Source organism: Microtus ochrogaster, linkage group LG2 (assembly GCF_000317375.1).
Source record: "Microtus ochrogaster isolate Prairie Vole_2 linkage group LG2, MicOch1.0, whole genome shotgun sequence".
NCBI classification, from domain to species: Eukaryota; Metazoa; Chordata; class Mammalia; order Rodentia; family Cricetidae; genus Microtus; species Microtus ochrogaster.
The window spans coordinates 35,065,212-35,088,548 of NC_022028.1; the positions used below are offsets into that span (position 1 = coordinate 35,065,212).

Sequence of the window (23,337 nt, forward strand, 5' to 3'; positions counted from 1 at the left end):
TGTAGACCAGGCTGGTCTCAAACTCACAGAGATCCGCCTGCCTCTGCCTCCCGAGTGCTGGGATTAAAGGCGTGCGCCACCACCGCCCGGCTTTAATCTTTTTTTGAGACAGAGTCTCATGTAGCCCAGGCTGACATCAAACTCACTATGTACCTGAGGCTGGCTTTGAATCCCCGAGCCCCAGCCTCCATTTTCCAAGTACTGAGATTACGGGTATGTACCACCACCATTCTTGGCTTTAAACACCTTTTTTTTTCTTTAAAAGCTACTGTTTAGGAGCTGGAGAGATGGCTCAGTGGTTTAGAGCACTGTCTGCTCTTCTAGAGGTCATGAGTTCAATTCCCAGCAACCACATGGTGGCTCACAACCATCTGTAATGAGATCTGGTGCCCTCCTCTGGCGTGTGGGCATACATGGAGGCAGAATGTTGTATACATAATAAATAAATAAATAAATCTTTAAAAAAAAAAGAACACAATACCCACATTCACAAGAGTTGGTGGTGGGTGGTTTTTGTTCAAAAAAAAAAAAAAGCTACTGTTTACAGGACCACTGACTGGCACAGGGAGGTGGGGGTGTCCCTGGGTGGAGTTGGGGTGAACATGATCAAAATAGACCAGATGAAATTCTCAAAGAATAATGTTTTTGAAGGTACTGTTTAGACTATAGAAGACCACATACTTAAGCACTAGATAGCCACTGATTCGAATTAATGCAGGGGAAAGAAAGAGTTGCTTAACTGCAAGACTCGCCTGGCTCCCAGGAAGTAGACAAGAATGCAAAATAAACAAAAGTTAGACCCCGAAGAGCCAGGGTTCTGACAGTGGGAGTGTCAGGCAGAGAAGAAGGAGGCTGAAGCTGTTTGAATAAAACAGCATACATTTCTCACAGCCTGCAAAAGTCAAGAGCCCCAGCTACTAACAAGAGAGAGAGGGGAATGCTCCTGACACTATGAACTGTCATAGACAAAGAGAAGTCTCTAAATGTTTCTAGAGACGAGGACCACAGTCGTGACCGGCACCTGTGACTTTGTCTTCAGCAGAGACCACTGACTTTTCAAAGTTATGTTTGTGGGGTGGGTGGCACGTGTCACCTCATGCATGTGGAGTCTGAGGACAACTTTAGGGGGTCAGTTCTCTTCTTCCACCACATGGGTCCTGGGGAACAGGTTCAGGTTGCCGCAAGAGCCTTAGCACACTGAGTCATTTTGTTAGCCCAGAAACTACAGATATCTTTATGCTATTGTTGTAAATGTCTCCAAAATAAGTTTTACACTCATCAGAGCTTCAAAATTATGATTGCTATTAGGTTCTGTTGGCATTTGTTATATAACGAACTATTATTTTGTTTGTTTGTTTATTTTTTCGAGACAGGGTTTCTCTGTAGCTTTAGAGCCTGTCCTGGAACTTGCTCTGTAGATCAGGCTGGTCTCGAACTCACAGAGATCTGCCTGCCTCTGCCTCCCAAGTGCTGGGATTAAAGATGTGCACCACCACCACCTGGCTGTTATATAATGAACTAATAAGTAAGTACATGTATAACTATATTGTTTACCACTTTCTTCTTTTGGTGGGGGTAGAGTGAGGGTTTGTGACAGAAACGTACTATGTAGTCTAGGTTAGTCTTACTAGGTAGTAGTCTAGGCTAGACTCTCTATGTGGCTCAGATTAATCTTGAACTTGTAACTCTCAACTCAGCATCCCAAGAAACCAGAATTACAGGAATGCCTCCCCAGCCTTAGTACCACTTCCTTAAGAAGTGGTTTCATGTGCTTAACATATTTATTTTGTTTTGTTTTATGCACTTATTTATTTTATGCACTTAACATTTTTATGAGAAAAGATCCATACGTTTTATGCTATTACCCGAAGGGTCCATGGTGCGTGTGTGCATGGGTGCACGCACTCAGAGGATCTAAAGGACGGAGTGTACAGTCTGTTTCCTCCTTATTTACTATGCTGTTCTGCAGATACAAATAAGCCTTTCTCTTTCCTGCGAACGCGTACACGGCACAATGGGGACATATTTCCTACAGAGCCTCTACTGTGTATGTAAAGCTTGGGCCTTGCTGGGTGAGAGAGATGAACGGAGTCAGACCACAGCAGTAAACGCATTCATTTGCTTGTTTGGCCATCCACACATTGGTTTCTTCAAAGAACAAGGGCCCCGCACTGTCTGCTGCTGCAGTCAGCTCTGGAGACCACAGGAGGAGATGAGAGCTCGGTCCTCACTGCCACGGAGACCCTTTATTGCCCACGGGCAGGAGAAACTTGTTTCTGAACGAGGACTAATGAATGAGGCCACCTGTTCTGGGAAGGCAGGCGATGGAGGAACCTAACTCGTCTCTACCTACCAACTCTTTATGTAATGGAGCCAAGAGAAAGTAAGCATGGTGCTGCAACATGAGGGAAAAAAATGCTTTTTTCTTTCCTTTCCCTGTTACCTAGCCCAGGCTGGTCTCAGAGTCAAAGAAACCTAACCTGCTTCTGCCTCCACGATGCCAAGGCTGTTTCATGTTACTGTGAAATGGGGTTATATGTATCCCAGGCTGGCTCCTAACTCACTAATAGTCAAGGATGACCTTGAATTTCTCCCTCTGAGTGCTGGGATTTGAGGACAAGCCTCGCCATTCTGCATTTACGCAGGGCTGAGGATCGGAACCCATGACTCGTGTGTGCTAGGCAAGCTCTCTCCTGATTGAGCTACATCCCCAGCTGCTCTTCTAAAGAAGAACGTCTAGGAGGTTCTCCTAAAGACAGTTTACCTTGATGTAGTTACTGGTCTGGCCTAGCAAGCCTTGAAGAGAGGAGAACCTCCATTGTCCCAGGTGTTTCAGGGGTGGAGTCCTGCAGTCACGGAATGGATGTTTACCCTCTCTGGGGTTCCTTTTCTGGTTCAAACTCTATGATGTCATCAATTGGTGACAATGGCCAAGGGTCCCTAGATATCTTGGGGATCTTTTTTCTTCCAAGAGATCAGAACTAGGCAAGGAGGCAGGGTGGGGGCAACTCCTCACACCCACATACAGGAGCTCAGAGACCAAGGGAGGGAAAGGCTGGACCAGTAGGCCAGATCACCTGTCTAAAAAGGATGCTGCAGACTCAGAGCGAAGTGGGATGGAGAGCCGAAGGTGTGGTACCCAGGAAGGAGAACTTGGAAAGGTTACAAGGACGGCCAGGTTCCCAGATGATTAAGACAAAACCTAAAGAGATTTCTTTGGGGCCCAGTAAAGTTGGGAGGGAAGCCACCAGGAGGCAGAAAGAGGAGAACCAACACAAGTTTGAAGCCAACCTTGACTGTCTCAGAAAGACCAAAGGAAGGGTTGGTGAGGTGGTTCAGCCAGTAGAAGTGCTTGCCACCCAGCTGAGCCAAGTTCAATCCCAAAACCCACACCATAGGAGAGAACTAATTCAGAAAGTTGCCCTCCAACCTACACAAATGCACACTAAATAAAACTGTGAGAACTTGAAAACCAGAGGAAGGAGCCAGATATGATGGTGCACGCCTTTTATCCCAGCACTAGGGAGGCAGAGGCAAGTAGATCTCTGTGAGTTCGAGGTCAGCCTAGTCTACAAGGCGAGTTCCAGGATAGTCAGGACTGTTACACAGAGAAACCCTGTCTTGAAAAAAACAAAACATCAAAACAAAACAAACAACAACAACAAAAAAAAAACAAAGGAAGGAACTGGAGAGATAGCTCAGTGGCTTAGATCACTGGCTGCTCTTGCACGGGATACGGGTTTGATTCCCAGCACCTACATGGCAGCTCATAACTATCTGTAACTCCAGATCCAGGAGATACAGTGCTCTCTTCTGACCTTGTGGGCAGCAGACACACACATAGTGCACAAGCATACATGCATATACAACATTCATATACATAAAATAAATTAATGCTTTTAAGGAGAAAGGGAAATAGGAGGAAGAGGAAGAGATTTCCCCAAAAAGACATAATTTTTTTTTTTTTTGGAATTTTCGAGACAGGGTTTCTCTGTAGCTTTTGGTTCCTGTCCTGGAACTAGCTCTTGTAGACCAGGCTGGCCTCGAACTCACAGAGATCCGCCTGCCTCTGCCTCCCAAGTGCTGGGATTAAAGGTATGCACCACCCAAACATAAATTTAACAAACCCTGTCCCACTTCTCCAGAGAAACAGTGCCTTAAAACACAGAAAAGGGCTGGAGATGCCTCAGCAGTTAAGAACACTGGCTGTTCTTCCAGAGGACTGGGGTTCAATTCCCAGCACCCACATGGCAGCTCACAACTGTCTGTAACTCCAGTTCCAGGGCACCTGACACCCTCGCACCAATGCACATAAAATAAAGTTAAATAAAACAATGATGATAATAATGTAAAACACAGAAAAGGGTAACAGTGCCACCTAGGACCAGTTCACAGGGCTGCTATCATACATGTTTACTGAGTGTTTGAGAAGACATTCCAGAGGGCCCATCAGCTCCCTCATCTGGTCCTAGCTTGGGCTGGCCTCTCACAGTGCAGGCACAGGCTGCCTCAGCATGTGACAACCCCTAGTACTAGGGACCATCCTCTCAGGAAGAGGCCACCAGCAACTCTACGGAGCTGAATCAATGTGTCAAAGACATCACTCAAGCTGGAGTGTGCCATCATCTTCTCACGTCGTTTCCCTGTGATGATGACCTGTTATTTCCCCTCCCCGCACCCCCAGGGAACCATCTCAGAAGCTTTGCTTTAAAACACATCCCTCCCCAATAAATATTTAATCAGAATGACAGTGTCTTGGTTCAATAGACGATTAAAAAAAAAAAGATGTGTGGTAACAAGCTTACAATGTACTAGAGCAGATAAGACGTCCACAGTCACCTGACAAGCTATAGTGGCAACAAGCTTACAATGTACTAGAGTGGATAAGACGTCCACAGTCACGTGACAAGCTAGACCATGCAGGCAGTTCAGACAAGAGCTGGGAATGAAGAGAAAGGGTCAGGGACATGTCAACAACGGACAGTTCTGCATGACAGGTTAGGAAAGGCAGGGTGGGTAGTAGGACACCGCTTCAGAGAGAAAGAGAAAGGAGAATGGATTCCAGGGGCTGGATCCAGGAGATAGGAAAGGGCTCACCGCCAAACATCAGGACCGAGCTCCATCCGTACATCAGGATACCTGCTGTAGTGGTGTGCCTGTGGTTCTAATGTTGGGAGGTGGAGACAGGAGGATGCCTGGGACTTGCTGGACAGCCAGCCTAGCCTAAACAGTGAGCCCCAGGTCACACTGAAGGAAATAAATGGCATTTTTGAGGGTGACACTGAGTTTGTCCTCTGGTGTGCACACACCATGTACACACACCATGTGCACACACCATGTACACACACCATGTACACACACCATGTACACACACCCACACATGCCTACACACAGGTGCATCACACGCCACAAAAATACACACCTACACACGTCTACACACAAACACATGACTTCCAGCGGACTCCAGTCAAGAGCAAGCGCTATAGGGTCTCCTGACAGGACATGAAGGTGCCATCAAGCCTCTCAGAAGAGAGATCAATACCTCACGCCAAGTTTCCCAGAAACCCAAGTTTTTTTTTATTCTCGGACTGTATTTCATAGACCTAACGGTCCTGGAACACATGTGGGCCGCAGTGACCGACACCTACTGCATGACATGAAATGAAAGACAGTACCTTAAGTGGTGTCCCAGCCCTCGATACACATCCGGGGATTGACACCCCAGGGTGCTCACAGAGCACCCGAACATGGGAAGATTCCTCCTGGCTCCAGAGCCATGGACTCCCCCGCATTTGGAGATGAATGTGCCAAAGCCCTTGTTCTCCCAGTGTCTAGGAACATAAGTGAGGCCATGTTAAGCTAGATCTCCTAGTTCACTAAGCGTCTTTCTTCCTCCCAAGGGTTCATTTGTAGGTTAGAGGTCGCTTAATGCCAGAGAGGAACTAAGTCACCAGGCACCCAGGCAGATCCGGAGACCAGCAGCTGAGGGACTCGAAGCTATCGAACGCTGACAGTTCAACTGAAAATTTTTCCCAAAACAGGATCTCTTGGGCCAGATCCTTTGATTTCAAATGTCAGCCCATCATTGGCCAAAATATGCCAAATGGAGGTGTCGCTCAGTGTCACTGCCAAGCGAGCACCAGGATGCTAAGGGTACCGAGAACTTGGGGTCTCTTTTGGCCCTGGAGAGGGGAAGGTCAGCCAGGAGGTCATCTGGTGGTCCCTGGTCAGCACGAGGCATCACAGGCCTGGCGGGCCACCTAGTTTTCCTTCTCCTGCTGCTGTAACCGCTTGGCTACAGCTGTGATCAGAGCTGCTCCCTTCCCGCTGCCGTCTTCTGACAACATGAACGTCACATCGCACTGAGGGGCCAGTTCTTTCACGGTCTCCTGCAGTATCCGGGAAAAGCTGGGACAAAGAGGAAGACACATAAGCCCTTGCAGTGGGGTTGGCAGATAGACTGCTGTGACCAAGGTTTCCTCTCTGAGCTCACAGAGAAAACGCGCCATTCTCACCACGCCACTGCCTGGCATCAGCACCTTTTAAAAGGATTGTATGCTTTCTCTCTGCCTTTGGTCATCTTAGTTCAAGAAAGAGATTTGGAGCTGGCGAGATGGTTTGGAGGGGCTGCCACCAGCCTGATGACCCGAGTTCAGTTCCTGGGCCCCATGTGGCGATAGGAGAGATCTGGCTCCCACACATCCACGTATGTACATATGTACACACATGCATATATACAAAATAAATGTAAAAATATTTTAAAGTCTATATTTGCAGAAACCGAACCCCAAAATGTGTGTCACCAAGGGACAAAGAGAGAAGCTGTGAACCAATCAAGGATCAGCACCACAGGGATTTTATAATCTTGTTCATCCATCTCTTGCCACCAAAATAAAATGGCATACATTGAACAAAAATAATAGCTTTTGCCGTGTGGTGGTGGCGCATGCCTTTAATTTCTGCACAGAGACAGAGACAGATGGATCTCTGAGTTCAAGGACAGCCTGGTCTACAGAGTGACTTCCAGGACAGCCAGGACTACACAGAGAAACCCTGCCTCAGAAACAACAACAAAAAAAGAAAGAAAAAAACCAAAAAAGTAATAAATTTTTATTAGCGAAGCTATTAAACTTTAGCCTCAGGACAGCCTCCAAGGTGACTCTGACTTATTTTTATCCTCATTCTACAGAAAAAGAGCCAAAGCAGACACAAAACTGGCCATGTGCCACCTGGCTGCTATACGGCCGGGTCAAGAGTCAACCCTCTGTGTGTGATGGGGCTCTTCATCTGTCTGTCCACTGACCGAACTGAGAAATTACAGCCAAGTCAAACCTGGCTGGCACTCTGGCCATGCTCTCTGCCTGGCCCTGAGTGCTGTAATCACAATGTGTACTTCCTTGGTGCTGGGTGGTGCCCATTTAATCTCTGCAGGGCTCTAAGAGACAGAGGTCACTGCTGTTGACCTGGCACAGATAAGGACCTTTAAGGTCCTTTAAGGACCCTGGCTGGGCTCCTAGCCTCATGTGGACAATCAGGAAGCAGAAGCACCAGCCCTTGCTTCAGCCTCAACAACAGTGGGCTCTACCATGGCCAGTTACCTTCCCCATGGGGCCACATCGTCCCACTGTGAAGAGGAGGAGTTTCTGTGGGTCCAGCCCTGGCTAACCAGCATGTCTGCCCTCTGACCACCAGGTCCAGCCCTGGCTACTAGCATGCCTGCCCTCTGCCCACCAGGTCCAGCCCTGGCTAACCAGCAGCATGCCTACCCTCTGCCCACCAGGTCCAGCCCTGGCTAACCAGCATGCCTGCCCTCTGCCCACCAGGTCCAGCCCTGGCTAACCAGCATGCCTGCCCTCTGCCCACCAGGTCCAGCCCTGGCTACCAGCATGCCTGCCCTCTGTCCAGTACCCATGTCCATCACAGGCACTCACTGAGGGTGAAGCTTGTAAAGAGTTCCGTCCACACCCACAGTGACCTTGAAGTGCTCCAGCCCCTGATCTTCTCTTCTCTTCTCCACGATGGCGGCCAGGCCTGCTCCGCAGAGCTGGGCAGCCCTCCGCGACACGGCCCCACACACCTCCTTCACCACGATGCTGTCTTCGCACGTGCTGTCCAGGCCCAACTGCTGTAGGATCTTCCTGACCTGCAGGAGGGCCAGCCGGTCACTGTGGACAAGCAGGGCAGAACATTAGGAGCTGCCTCCTGCACCTGGACCCGCCTCATATGATCCAGATCTTCCGGAAGGGGCCCTTAGCTGGACGAATGCTGTCAGTGGCTGAGGGTGTAGAATGTCAGAGACACAGAAAGTCCTCTACCCTCAGAAGTCCCATTGCCTTTAAAGAGCAAGGTGTGAGTGCCCTTGTGTTAGGCACAGCCTTGTCCATTTCACTAGGAGCTAATATTGAGGTCGGTAACCGGCAGAGCAGATGTGTTCCAGGAGTATGAGGCTTGTGGTACTAGGGGTATCCTCTTAGACAGGAGCCTCCCAGCATCTTAGCACGCCCCTGCGGTATTCTCTCCCATTCTAGAGGTCAATTTCCTCCTATTTCTAGTTGTTTCCCGCTGTATAGTCTCTGGCTGGCCTGGCATTCACTACGTAGCTCCGACTGGCCTGAGATTCATGGTAACCTGCCAAGTGCTGGGATCAAAGGTATGTGCTGTCAACCCAGCTACTATGTGCTCTTTGAAGATGAAACTATGACCCAGCGGCCGTGGCGCACATCTTTATTAATCCCAGCACTTGGAAGACAGAGACAGGTAGATCTCTGAGTTTGAGGCCAGCCTAGTCTATAGAGTGAGTTCCAGGACAGTCAGGGCTACACAAAGAAACCCTGTCTCAAAAAAAAAAAAAAAAAAAAAAGCTGGTTGGTACTAGTGCATGCCTTTAAACCCAGCACTTGGGAGGCAGACAGAGACTTAGACTCTGAGAGTTTGAGACTAGCCTGGTCTACAATAGCTAGTTCCAGAACAGGCTCCAAAACTACAGAGAAACCCTGTCTCAAAAAAACAACCATAACGAAAAAGATGAAACCATTTCAGCAGCAGCCTGGGTAGGATTAGAGACATTCAGTGATCAAGTGACTACAGAAATATATGGCACATATAGATGCATTAAAGAGTGGGAACCCTTCCTCCAGGGAGTCACAGCTTGTTAACACAGACAGGACGGAAGACTGCAGAGTAGCCAGCCCTCGTCGGGACGTCCAGATCACATCCCCTCCTCCCAAGGCTTAGGTATCATCCCAGAAGGGGAGGCAGGAGTTTTAAGAAGCGAGATAGTGAATGCCTACTACATGGAAACGGTTTTCTGGACACGACAGGATGCTGCACAGGAACCCACAGCAGCTGTGACTACAAGCACACGACCTGAGAAGGACCTAGCATGGATGGCAGAGGAGGTCACAAAGCCTACCCTTAGCCGAGGAGCTATGGCAATTGATGGCTGTTGGAAAAGGGACAGTCAGCTTGAGAGAGTCGGTTTTCTCAGCACGTGGGCTCCTAAAGTCTACTCACACTCCAGTAGATGGCCCTATGCCCATGCACATACAGGCAGCATAAGGTGGACCCAGAGGGTTTTCTTAAAAACAATACATGAAACTGGGGAGGGAATGGTGTTGGGGGAGGTGAGGTAGGAACTGGAGAGAAGGGGGTGGGGGTGGGTTTGACCAAAACAAATTACATGCATATATGAAATTCTCAAGTAATAAAAATAATTTTAAAAAAGAATGGGAACCTGACAGGACCATGAACATGTACGGAGAAATGGCACCACAGGGACAAACTGGCCTCAAGTCTAGACTCCAGTTAAGTCATAGGGAACCAGTGATAACTAATGATACTCACACTCACCTCTGAACCTTAAACTAAAGCCTGTGAGGTTGCATACTTAACCATCTCAGTGATGCTCAGGGGAAATTAGTGCCCTCCAAAGAATGATTGACAGGTCACCATTGTGGCCAAGCAGGGATCAGACAGTGGCCAACCAGGCTATGGAGTTCCCTGTCTGCAGACCTTGGGGATTTCATGTCATGGGAAATGCTCACAGCTTCAGAAGCCAGGGATGGTAAAGCACTGTGTGCCATTGGTCTCAGACAGCATGCTTGCTTTTTTTCAGTGAGTTTGTTTTAACATTTGTCTTTGACCAGAAAAGGTTGAAGGGAAAGGAGAGGGGCAGAGAAAATTTTATAGCTCAATAAAATCAATTTTTTTTCTTGGTTTTTCGAGACAGGGTTTCTTTGTGGTTTTGGAGCCTGTCCTGGAACTAGCTCTTGTAGACCAGGCTGGTCTCGAACTCATAGAGATCCGCCTGCCTCTGCCTCCTGAGTGCTGGGATTAAAGGCGTGCGCCACCACTGCCCGGCTCAATAAAATCAATTTTAAGAAAATTTAAAAAAGAGAAAAGGCTGAAGGACAGCTCCTGAGACCTTGGTTGGGTTATAAGCACTTACTGGTTTTCTTCCTTTTGCTTATTTATTTTTATTTATTTTGTGATACTAGGAATCGAACCCAGGGCTTCCTGCATGCTAGGCAAGCACACCACCAACAGAGAAAGTGAACTCTCTCTCCCTCTCTCCACTTCCCTTTCCCCCTCCTTCTCCTCAGGGTCTTTCTTTGAAACCCAGGCTGGCCTCAAACTCTGACTCTCCTGCTTCAGCTAAGTGCTGAGATAAAGGCCATACCTGGCTTCTAGGAAGAACTAGTTTGGGCTCAGGGGAAACAGAACACAAGGCACTGGCCAGCCAGGCTGACTGAGGGGGAGCTGTTCTCAGGGGATCCTGCTGGTTACACCTGCTCATTAGCATTCTAGACCATATGCCACTGCTGATTCCCTCCTCCTCCACCTCCTCCTCTTTCACCTCCTCCACCTCCTCTTGCTCCTCCTCCACCTTCTCCCTCTTCTCCTTCACCTCCTCCCTCTCCTCCACCTCCTCACCTCCTCCTCCTCCTCTTCCACCTACTATTCCTTCTCCTCCGCCTTCTCCTGCTCCTCCTCCTCCTCCTCCCCCTCCTCTTGCTCCTCCTCCTCCTCCTCCTCCTCCTCCTCCTCCTCCTCTTTTTAAAGATTTATATATGCATATGAGTGTTTTGCCTGCACTGAGTAAGTCGTGCCTGCAGAGGCCAGAAGAGGGCACCAGATCCTCTGGAATTAGGGTTCCAGGCTGTGACGTTGCCATGCTGGTGTTAGGAACTGAACGCAGGTCCTCTGTAAGAGCAGCCACTGCTCTTAATCCCTGAGCTCTCTTCTTATAGCTCCCAATTCTACAGTGATTCTATCTTCTGCCAGCTCCCCAGAGAGCAAGAACCCTACAGCAGCTCCCTCATGACCCCTGACTTCACTTGCAAAGTGAGGACACCAATGCATTTTTCTTTTCTTCCTGTTAGTTTGCTGAATCGTGTTTTGGAAAAAAGTCTTGTCACACTGCCCCCGGAGTGATTTCTCATTCATAACCATCTAACCAGAAAGATCACTAAAATTCAATGGTTGTGCACAGGTTGAGAGAAGCCAGCGTATCTGTGCATACTGATAGTGGTGGTAGAAAGGGAAAGTACCTCTTGTTGTTTGGACAGGGTCTCATGTAGCCCAGGCTGCTCTAGAGCTCATCACATAACCAAAGATACCCTTAAACTTGTCTTTCTTTGCCTCTCAAGTGCTGGGATTCCAAGCGTGCTCCACCAGACCTGGCATACTCTGTGCTGGGAACTGAACCATATGCGGTGTGCACGCTAGGCAAACGCTCTAACAAACCCACATCCCCAGCCTCAGAAGCCACTCTCCAGAAAGCAATGTACTCTCGGGGAAGAGCTCCTTTTTTCAAATGTAAGTAAATAATTCATAAGCCACAAATGACTGTGTGCAAAAATAGTAATTATGGTGTTGCTCAGAATAACAAAAATTCATAAATTATAACCCTGGCATCGTATGCTAAAGGGAATTTTAGTAAATTATAGCATAGTAACAGGGAAGTCTCATGAAGCTATTCAAAACGCTTATTACACTAATGAGATGATAAAGGGAAGTTCTCTTCCAAGAAATATTCTCATGAATGCTGACAGCGTAAGGTTGTCATAACAAGCATCAGTGAGTGGTAACAGTATGGAAAAAAGATAGAAAGACGAAAAGTCAACACTGAATCTCATCAGGCATCCAGGGTAACTAAGATTTCCAGAAAATACAAGAGACAGTGAAGAGTGCTGAATGCTATCGTCATCAAACTTGGGAATACAGGAAAGTTGTAGGATAAGAGACGGTTTCCTCAACAGCTATGCAGTTAGGGAAAATAAGGGGGGGGGGGATGCCCGTAGAGTAAAATATATTTTAGACACTCCAGCCAAATCGGAAGGCCTTGTTAGGCTGCTAAAGCACCGACCAACTACACTACTGTTTGTTTCTGGTTTTGTTTGGCAGTTTGGGAAACAGAAGCCTAAGAAGATGTTTTGTTTTGTTTTGGTTTTTTTTGTTCAGTTTTTGGAGACAGGGTTTCTCTGTGTAACAACACTGACTGTCCTGGAACTGGCTCTGTAGACCAGGCTGGACTAGAACTCACAGAGCTACGCCTCCTGCCTCTGCCTCCCGAGTGCTGAGATTAAAGGTATGAGCCCCCATTGCCCAGGCTAAAAAGCTATTTTGAGATTAAGGTTTAACATTAGCTCTTTGGGGTATGTTAATGGTACTCGGTTATGGTTTTTAAGAGCTCCTACTTTAGAAATACATTTGAAATATTCATAAACGAGCTGACACAGGTGTGGGTCCTATAATTAGCCTAGCCGGAGGCTGGCCGGTAGGAGTGTGCGACAAAGCCACTTTGGTGATGAGTTGACCTTTGTTGGGGGCAGTGATGGAAACACTGGGTCCGTTTCACTATTGTTCTACTTTCGGAGATGTTTAAAATTTTCCATAATAAAAAGTAAAACGGAAAACAGAAGGCAGGCATGGCAGCACACCCTTCAGAACCCCAGCACGTGGGAGGTAGAGGCAGACCTCGGTCACACGGCAACTCTGAGGCCACCTGGGCTATAGCCGACCCTGTCTCAAAAACAAAGAGACAAACCAAACACATTTTAAGTGAAATTTCCTACAACTAAACACTGGATAAATAATATGCAAATGATATGTAATATGATAGCACGTACCAAACAAGTTTGCACATATTAAAGAACTTAAGAGGGCACACAGTTCACAAAAAAATTAGCTGTGTTTTGTAACAGCATATGGGTGGTTTTCTTTGTTATAGATCTATCATCTTTTCAGGAATAGAGCAGGGTTAACTTTTCCCCTAACTGGATTTCCACGCAGTTCTTCTGGAACCTTCGTGGAGAACCCAGTCCCTTCAACAGAGTGTCCTGAGGCTAAACTCGTCCCCTGGGCAGTGTGCTGTCCTCTGGGCTGGAACCTGATGCAGGCAGCACTGGGGGACGTCATGTCTACTGACGCCTTCCTACACAATCTCTGTTTCTCTCTCCAGGGTTTCATAGACTCCAGAATGGCCTCAAACTCACTATGCAGCCAACGATGGACTTGAGTTTCTCATCCTCCTGCCTCCACTTCCTGAGTGCGGAGAGGAACCACCAGGCCTGCTTTATGAGGATGGTGGGGATCGAACCCAGGGCATCGCCATGCTAGACAGGCACTCCTCCAAGTGAGCTGCACCCCCAGTACTGCTTTCATTTTCCAGTCTCAAATCTTCCCACCCGGGGGATGGCAGCCATTGCCTTCCCAAGCATCCCACACTAAGCAAGTAAGTTTGATCACACATTACCTTTCAATCTGGGACAGGAATTTGGTTTCAAAGATACTCTTGGTCCGGAGCCTCTCTGAAATCTGCCCTCGGAAGAGGAGCCCCTGCCGGGTGAGGTCAATCAGGATCTGCCTTACAATCTCCCCCAGGTACATCCCACTGGTCATTTTCTCATATCTGTTTGGGGAAGAGGGGATAAGACTGATGAGGGCAGAAGAACGGTTTCTACGGACCCAGGTCTGGGTGTGGAGAGCATGTCACACGGTCCAGAGTGGCCTAGGGGAGTTCTTTCTAAGTCGTCAAATACATATAATACAGAGAACAGAGTGAAGCGAGAAAGGAAGGCTTCAGAGCCACCTGGGAGCCAAGCCCAGTGTCCCATATCCCAGTCACGTGATGGATGTGAGCCCCTCGTGTGAACTTCATCTGTAAGCCAGGGAAGAAAGCAGGCTTCTAGGGACTGCAGAAGGCAGGAGTCACCTCTCCAGTGGCCCCAATGCCAGCCCTCCCAGCCTCCTGCTGCCAGTCCATGCTGCTAGGGATCTCCTCTGCTGTGATTATTTCATTTGGATTTTGGTTTTGCATTAGACACAGGGATATCAACTTTGCCTTTGAAGACATCTGTGCACCAGAGATAACAAGCTACCAACACTCAAGGAATGCAAAAAAAGAAAAGAAAAGAAAAAAGAAAAAAATATCCTTTTTCCTTTCCCACCATGCTCCATAAGGACATACAGCAAGAGAAGAAGGGGTCTTAGAAAGGAGCCAGCAGTGGGAAGCCTCAGGCCACAGAGCACAGTCCCACAGCGCTCTTAGCTCCTCACTGCTGGGGAGCCCGACTCCCAGCACAGTGAATGGAAACAAAACACAAGTCATGCGCACATGGAGACCTGTGTGGCAGTCTCCTACCCACAACTGTTCTAGGACCCAGTAGAAAAAGTGCACAAAATCACAAGGCAGCTCTGACAGGTTCAAAGGACAAACAGCTCACTGTGGTACCTTCTAGCATACCAAAGCACATGCTGGATCCCTGGCTCCTCAGCTCTTCTCACCCTGGCCCCTGCTCTAAACTTCGGTCCATGGACTTCCCTTCCCCAGCTTCTCATTCCTGTCTAACTCTGCTGTTTTGGCCTTGTGTTTTCTTGGTCCTCCGCTCCTGGCTCTTGTTCCCATCTCTTGGCCTCCTCTCCTTTTCGCTCCTTGCATGGCCCAGTCCAGTCTACTGCTTCCTCTTCCTGCTCTGGACTCTTCCAGACGCTTCTGGCTGCACTCTCCCTCCTGTCTACAATAAAAAGCTTCTCATCAACCTTACCTAGGAGCAGTCACGTCCTTATTACATTCGAAATTCCAGTTCCAGTCCAGTAAATCCTCGGTCCAGACATAGGAGCCCCCGCAGAGACACAGGACTAGGTCCCAGACACTTTACCAGTAAATCCTCGGTCCAGACATAGGAGCCCCCGCAGAGAGACACAGGACTAGGTCCCAGACACTTTACCAGTAAATCCTCGGTCCAGACATAGGAGCCCCCGCAGAGACACAGGACTAGGTCCCAGACACTTTACCCGAGAGAAGAGCCACAAAGGCGCTCGAAGATAAGGCCTTCAAACCCTTCCTAACTCAGTGCTAAGAACTGAGCCCAGGCTTCGTGTGTACTACACCAGAACGCCACAACTGCACTGCACCCTCAGCCTGAGGGCCCTTTGTTTCAGACCGGCTCACACTTGGGATTACAACAGCTCACCTGCCACCCAGCCATAAAAATTACCAAAGCAGGGTGAAGAACCGCCAATACCCATCCTGTCCTTGCTCAAGTCTCTTTATAGACAATGCTCTCATCTCGACAGTCCCCAAAAGTGTCCTTGAACCCAGTCTCAGCACGTTCCCAACCTGTTCAGCCTCTCTTTGCTTATCAGCCATCATAATAAACCTGTTTCCGCTCAGCTTACATATTATTATACCAATATCAAGCTTAACTGGGACAGAGATCGTAGGGGGTCACAAAGTCTAAAACACTCTCTGGTCCTTTACAGAAGTCTCACACCCCTGTTCCAGTGGAAGGGCCCAGACTCACAAACAGGGCCTAGTACACCGCTTCTGGCCGGTTTCCTGAACTCTAGTAGCCTTCATGGTACCCAACAGAGATTAGAAAAGTGACCCCTCCTTCCCTGTTAGAAACAGCAGGATGGCCTTCTTTTATTCTAGGATGACCCTGCACTGACATCTGGTACAGAGGTATAGACATAGACAAGGCTAATCAGGCTGATGCTACCAGAACAGAATGGCTCCTGGGTTTGGAGAGACTGCTCCCATCACACACAGTACACACACAAGCACCTGCCTTTCTCACCTCTGCTTGCCCGGATTCAGGGAGCCCTCATCCACTTCCTTGTCGTACTGGGTGCAGATGTCATCTATGCAGCCGTTATCTCCAAATCCTCCCCACTCCGTGTTGATGCACATCTGCCCTTCGTCCCCTTCCACCAGCTCAATGTTCCTCATCTCCTCCATATAGCACACGTTGCTTCCCGTCCCTGGAAGGAATCATGGAGGGACTCTAGACCTCAAAGACGACACTAGATCTAAGAGATGCAGGTGAGTCCCATAAAAAAGGGTGGGGTCTGAGACAGAGACTAGTCGGGATTCCAGCTTTGTATTCAGCTGGCCAGTCTTAAGCAAGTGCTCTATGGAGTTGTTATAAAGACAAAAATAAGCCATTAGTATATTTTCTCCACATGCTAAGTAGCCAATGAGTGATATGTGCCATCTTCAGCAGTAGCAACAGCATCCCCATCATCATCACTGTCCCCATTACCACCACGATCATCATCCCTCCATCATCATCAGGATCACCATAAGCATCATTCCCATCATTAGCAGTGCTATCGTCATCTTCCCTACCGTCATATTCCCCATCACCATTAGTATCTCCAGCCACATCATCATCCCCATCATTCCCATCAGCATCCTCACAGCAGAAGCATTATCATCATCATCACCAACATCCTGGCCATCTTGCCCATCATCAGTATCATCATGATTATCCCTATCACCATTGTTATCAATATTCTCATCATTCTCATCATCATCCTCCCCATCACCCTCAGCAGCGGCAGCAGCAGCAGCAATCTCATTGGCAAACAAAGCTTCCAAGGAGCAACAGGCTTAGCAGTCAGCACGAGGACCACGAGGAATAGTCCAACCTTGGACACGAGGACTTTTGGTATCTGGGAGCCATTCTTTCCTTCCTGCCCACGACCTGGCCCTAGAGCTCATACAGTGGTCTAGGTACCTATCCTATTCACTTGTAAAGGCCTCATCTGTGTGACCTCCTGGATGTGGCCCAACCTTCCTGCCAATAGGTAAACTCACAGGAGTCAGAATACTTAGCCTGTTCATGCTTACCAGCCAATGGGAGCCTGAGGGAGAGCACCAAACACGTGTCTGTTGGTCTTCATGTGCCTGTCTAGCCTCTTGCTCTTATCCCGTGAGGCCAGACAAGCCCCAGAGCCACCCACAGCTGGGTTCTGTCACCACTCAGCTACGCTGTCATCTAGAAGGCTATTCATGCTCATCTTTAAATCCCACCTGTCCCCTTCTCCCTCTGGAAGCCACTTTAAATCTGGACCACTGCCAGGCTACTTCTAAAGGCATCTAAAGCTCCGGTGTCACTTCAAACCACTCCCTTTCTCCAGCTAAGTCTTGCCCTTCACATGCACACAAAGAGCCAGACGGATCTAGACAATGGCAAGGTGTGTAGCGGAGCCAGAGTCCAAACCCAGCTCTGTGGCCCCAGACAATCATGTCCCCAAGGCCTCCTTCCATCCAAGACACTGGTATCAGAACCTTAAGTTCAAAGAAGGGAGTCTAAGGAAGGGGGGCATTGTAATGAGGGGAGAATCTAAAGATGACACACAGTATCAAGTATGAAGATGTCCAAAATGCAAAGGAAGAAAACGGGCTGAAGAGATGGCTCAGTGGTTGAGAGCACTGGCTGCTCTTCCAGAGGTCCTGAGTTCGATTCCCAGCAACCATATGGTGGCTCACAACCATCTGTAATGAGATCTGGCGCCCTCTTCTGGCGTGTGGGCATACATGCAGGCAGAATGTTGGAATGTTGTATATATAATAAATAAATAAATCTTAAAAAAAAAGGAAGAAAACTCCTTTGTGTGTCTTCTTCCTCAGTGAACAGAATGACCATGGCTTAGAGCCTTGGTGAGATGGACATTAAGAAATTTGGAATTAGTTGGCCTAGAACCCCAAACTAAACTGCATCCACCTTTAGAGTAACCTCTGGCAGTAGAGCAGTGACCCCCCCCCCAACTCCTCAAGAGAGTCAAATAGGACCAGGCCAGGGGGTCATGCTTGACCACTCACCTGCTATCAAGCCAATCTCACAATTGGGATCTTCATAGCCACATGTCATCATGGTCCCCACCGTGTCATTCACGATTGCAACTATGTCCAGGTCAAACTCCTGCGAAGGAAGCAAGCAACGGCCCTGAAAACAGACTGTGCAAGAGGCACCAAGGCCTGTGTTACAGGGCCTGGGCATAGCATGGCAGAGCAGAAGAAGAGGGCAAGGTCCATAGCCTACATTTCTCCTTTTGATAGCTTCTCTGAGCATGTCCACCACGTCCTCCCCTTCGCAGTCGGTGGCCTTGAAGCCTTTGGTCCACCCTACTAGAGTCCCCTGAAACAAAGAAGGAGTCATCATTTGAGCAGCACATCATAGGGTCACAGAGCAGCTCCAACAGACATGAGATACGAATCTGATCCCAGGGAACATGCATGCTCTTGGCCTGCTTCTATCTCTACCTTCCCAACATGGGCCAGACAAGGGCTCCTGCCAAGTGGACTCTGCATAGCTCTGCACGGTCTTCAAGAGTTGCCTGTGTCCCTGCCACCGCCACACAGAATCAAAGTCTGGAGTCAGAGTCATCCTGCTTCTAATGTGGCCCGTAACAGACTGAGGAGTCCCCAGAGGTCGAGTTATACAAGGCCAATCCTGTCAGCCAAGGCATTGTTATACAGTTAAAAGCGCCATCTTGTTCTCCTGCCCAACAGTACTGCGAGGATTTACTGTCTTCTCCATCATTATCAAAGCTAACACAAACCAGAACAACTGCACTGTCAGGAAACATGGCGCTTTGGAGAATCGTATTCATCATATACTTTTAAATGAAAGTCATTAAAACACAGGTAGAGATTAAGCCTACTTTTACTTATAAAATGACAGAAATATTCAGCCGAGAAAAGGGCCTGGAATAATATGTGCCCAAGGGATGATTATCTTTGGATCCAAGACTATGTGTGCATGTTTTTAAAAGATTCATTTATTCATTTAATGTATATGCATGCTCTATCTGCAAGCATGCTTTATGCCATCAGATCCCACTAGAGCTAGCTGTGAGCCACCATGTGGTTGCTGGGAATTGAACTCAGGACCTCTAGAAGAGCAGCCAGTGTTCTTAACTGCTAAGCCATCTCTCCAGTCCGCTATGAGTACATTTTAGTTTTTCTATATTTTCTAAAATCAATACACTTAATGTTCGTGGGGGTATGTTAGTGTTTAGAGGCTATTACCCTGGTCTGGGATTTATCTAGCCCAGCTCTGCAGCCTAGAAAGCTGGAAGTGGGAGCAACTGGCAGCACTAGGGTGCTGGACCAGGGAGGATGGCCCATGGAACCCTAACTCGATGACAACATCGCACCCTGAGGCCCTCAGTCATCAAGTCTCCATCTCCCTTCCACAGTTCTCAGGACATACTCCCAACTGGAAAACCTTTTTTATACATTATAGCCATATAAAAATAATATATAATCTTCCATCTTTCTTTTCCCCTGCGACCACTGCCATCTTGGCCCCAACTGCCCACCCTTTTCACCAGCCTCCTCTGGGCATCAGGACAGCCGTGAAATGCCAGTGTCTCGGAGCAGAGGTGCTGCAGAGTTTGAGCCCCATCCGTCACTCAGAACCACTAACGGCCATGCTGGGCTCTTCCCCACACAGTCTGTTCATTCCTTCTGGCTTGTGTTTTGTTTGCTTGCTTGCTTGGTTGGTTGTTTTTCATGTTTTGTTTTGGTTTTAGTTTTTGTTGTTGTCGTTTTATTTTGTTTTGTTTATTTCTGAGATAGAGTCTCGTTATGCAGCCCTGGCTGTCCTGGAACTCACTATGTGGACCATAAAGATCCGCCTGTCTCAGCCTCTCAAGGGCTGGGCTTAAAGGTGTGCCCCACTGTACCCCGCTAGTCTATTCATTCTTAAAGGTGTGCCCCACTGTACCCCGCTAGTCTATTCATTCTTAAAGGTGTGCCCCACTGTACCCCGCTAGTCTGTTCATTCTTAAAGGTGTGCACCACTGTACCCCGCTAGTCTGTTCATTCTTAACGGCAGTGATAGCATGTGTGCATTGGCTTAAAAAAAGCTAAACTAAAATGTTACTGAGAGGAATAAATCCCTGACTTCCCTTCCTAAGAATAAAATCCCTCCAAACCCTTTTCTATCCACTACATGTACTTTGAAATGAGCAAATTCATATTTTGTGTAAATTACGACTGCTGTTTTCCTTGCTTAGCAACACATTGTGGAGAGTTTCCCAGATCACATAATGTGGCTCTGCTATCTACTTTCAATGGGCAAAACCATCAACTATAATTACACAGAAATCTGAAAACCCACAGACATGCTTACAAAGTAAGCAGAATTTCTACCCTCATTTTATAAAGACATATTTATTTTCTAAGTCTGTATGAGTGTGTGTGCTTGTGTTTGTGTGTGTGTGTGAGCCTGTGAGTGTATGCACATCATGTGTGTGCAGGTGTCAAAGTGAGAAGAGGGTGTCAGATGCCCTGGGACTAGAGCCACTATGTGGGTGCTGTGAACTGAGCCTGAGTCCTTTGCAAGAACAGTAAATGCTCTTTACTGCTGACTCATCTCTAGCCCTTAACCTCACCTATAAAATGAAGAAACCAAACCACGGAGCCAATAAATGAGGAGCCTGACAATACGGCTCAGAGTCGGTGCTCTTAACTGCCGTCTTGTTCTTCCTCCACCCCAAGCCAGGTGAAGTCCATGTATGGCACAGAATAACACTGTGGATGCTTTTGGTATACATACTCTATCTCAATTAATCCAACCTCCTCTTCCTCCTCCTCCTCTTCATTATTGGGGTCATGTAACCCAGGCTGGCACTGAACTCCCTACGTAGCCACAGTTGGCCTCCAACTCTGGATCCTCCTGCCTCCAGCTCCCAAGTGCTGGTGTTACAAGCAGGTGCCCTTAGGCTACCTGGGTGAACTGTCTTTTGTCAAACAGCAAAACCCTACAACTTCGGTGCCTCCCTGTTCACATATGCTGTTCAGAAGAACACAAAAATCATTTCCCAGTTGTACTAATTAGCCTTCCCTGGTAATTACCTTCTCAAACCTCTCCATAAAACAATTGGACCCCTCTTTTCTAATAGGGTCTCATGCGTCCCTTTATTGCATAGCAGGCCACATCTGAGAGGGATACTCCCTAGATCCAACCAACTTGTGGATGAAAAATGTTCAGAAAGGAGCTAGAGAGACGGCTCAGCAGTGCAGAGCCTGGCTTCTTGCTCTTGCAAAGGACCCAGGTTCGGTTCTCAGCACCCACCTGGTGGCTCACAACTGCCTTGGAACTCCAGTTCCAGGGGATCTGCTGTCTTCCTCTGGCCTCCACAGGCACTGTGTTGCACAGAAGCACACGCAAGCAGAGACTCAAAAACAAACAAAAATAATTTAAAAGTATTCAGGAAATGGAACTGGGTCTGTCCTGATGCATCCGGACTCTGAACATCCTCCCCTAATGACTAGGTCTAGAGATGGCATTCAGGAGGGTGTGTGCAGGGTCTGTGAAAGCACCATGTCATTCTGTTGAATGAACTTGAGCAACAGCGGATTACAGTACCTGTAGGGAATCCTGCACCCAGCTGCCTGCAGAGGAATGAACCCTTAACTCTTTTGCGAATTTCAAAGCACCAAATAGGGATTAATGAAAGCTTGTAAACAGAAAAACCTTTACATGATTAAAACCTTCTACACGATGTACTCCCAGCGTGTGAACAGTGGCCTGGTGATGTGGCTCCGTCAGTAGAGCGCTTGCCTGGTATACACACAGCCCTGGGTTCGACCCCCAGCACCACGCGCACTGGGTACAGTGATGCGTGCCTGTAATCCCAGGACTCAGAAGGCAGAAGTAGGAGGTTCAGAAGTTCAAGGTCATCCTTGCTAAGTAGGGAATTGGAGGCCTGCCTGGAATACATGAGACCCTGTCTCAGAAACAAACCCTAACATGAGCACGGACAAGAGGAACCTTGAAATTGCCGTGAGGGAGGGCAGCCTCTAGGCCGGCCGTGTGCTTGGCAAGGCCGCCTTACCTTGTCGATGCACGTCTGTCTGCAGGGAAAGGAGAACGTGAAGCCCAAAGGCAGCTGGGCCCCCTTGAGGCCCATGTAGTCCAGGAAGTCAGCGATGCACTGCACAATGTGGTCGAACAGCTGCAGGGAGAGAGTGGCATTCATGCAGGGTGGGCACTGAGGGGTGTGGCTGCTGGCACCCAGGCCTAAGGCTCACCTCCTCTCCAGTCCCCTGCATGATCTCCAGGGGGATGGCAAAGATCTTGTTGTACATTCGCACCGACTTCCGGCCACTTCGGATCTTCACCAGGAGAACTCGGAAGTTGGTTCCCCCCAGATCCAGGGCAAGAAACTTTCCTTTCTCTGTGGTAGAGAAAAATGGAGGCTGAACCCCACCCACGAAGGCTGAGCAGGGACCCCCTACTAGAAGCTTAGAGGAAGGATAGAGGGCCAAGCCCAGCAGAAAGGGAGCCTCTGCTCCTGGACTCCTAGACCAAAGGAGGCGCCTTGAACCAGCCTTAAGCCAGGGCATTTCTCTTGGCCCTCATTTCCCCCAAGACCAATGCACCACCCATACCACCCATGGCTTCTGAGAAAGAGCTTCTTGTGCTTCTTTCAATGTCTACTGAAGGAAGAGGTGTTGTGGAAATTATGTGTTACAATTTTTATGCTGTGGAATATTTGCTTAATGCCACAAAGATGTGTTGCATTCTTTTATGTGGCATTTGTTTAACTCTGTGAAGCTGTGTTACTTTGCCTGCCTAAAACACCTGATTGGTCTAGTAAGAGCTGAATGGCCCATAGCTAGGCAGGAGAGAGGGATAGGCGGGGTTGTCAGGCAGAGAGGATAAATAGGAAGAAAGAAGAGGGAGCAAGCAAGAAAAGGAGAAGAGGAAGATGCCAGGAGCCAGCCCCACAGTCAGATAGCCAGATATGCAGAAATAAAGGTAAAAGCCCAGAGGCACAAGGTAAATGGGATAGTTAAAGAAAAGCCGGCTAGAAACAAGCCAAGCTAAGACCCGACATTTGTAAGAAAGAATAAGTCTCCTATGTTTATTTGGGGGCTGGAGTCAGTCCCCAAAGAATAAGAGTAAAACAACAACAAACAAACAAAACCTACAAGGAGGTTGGGCCTTCAAGGATGCTTCTAGCTCTAAACTCCACTGACCACAGGTCCCGAGTACTGTGCTGAGTCAGGACTTCTGGTAGAGGTGATATTCA

The 23,337-nt window shown here is 48.2% G+C and overlaps 1 protein-coding gene across 2 annotated transcripts in view; it reads right to left on the reverse strand.

Annotated features, from left to right (window-relative positions):
* Window positions 1-5,591: 5,591 nt before the first annotated feature.
* Window positions 5,592-23,337, reverse strand: part of Hkdc1 (hexokinase domain containing 1) — a 39,414-nt gene continuing 21,668 nt past the window's right edge. For both annotated transcript variants that reach the window (XM_005360104.2, XM_026785436.1), the window contains 8 exons: window positions 22,334-22,479; window positions 22,138-22,257; window positions 18,333-18,428; window positions 18,113-18,212; window positions 16,083-16,266; window positions 13,757-13,912; window positions 7,932-8,165; window positions 5,592-6,408 (listed from right to left, as the gene is read on the reverse strand). In XM_005360104.2, the coding sequence (XP_005360161.1) occupies window positions 6,261-6,408; window positions 7,932-8,165; window positions 13,757-13,912; window positions 16,083-16,266; window positions 18,113-18,212; window positions 18,333-18,428; window positions 22,138-22,257; window positions 22,334-22,479 (1,184 nt within the window). In that variant the 3' untranslated portion in view covers window positions 5,592-6,260. The remainder of the gene's footprint in view (window positions 6,409-7,931; window positions 8,166-13,756; window positions 13,913-16,082; window positions 16,267-18,112; window positions 18,213-18,332; window positions 18,429-22,137; window positions 22,258-22,333; window positions 22,480-23,337) is intronic.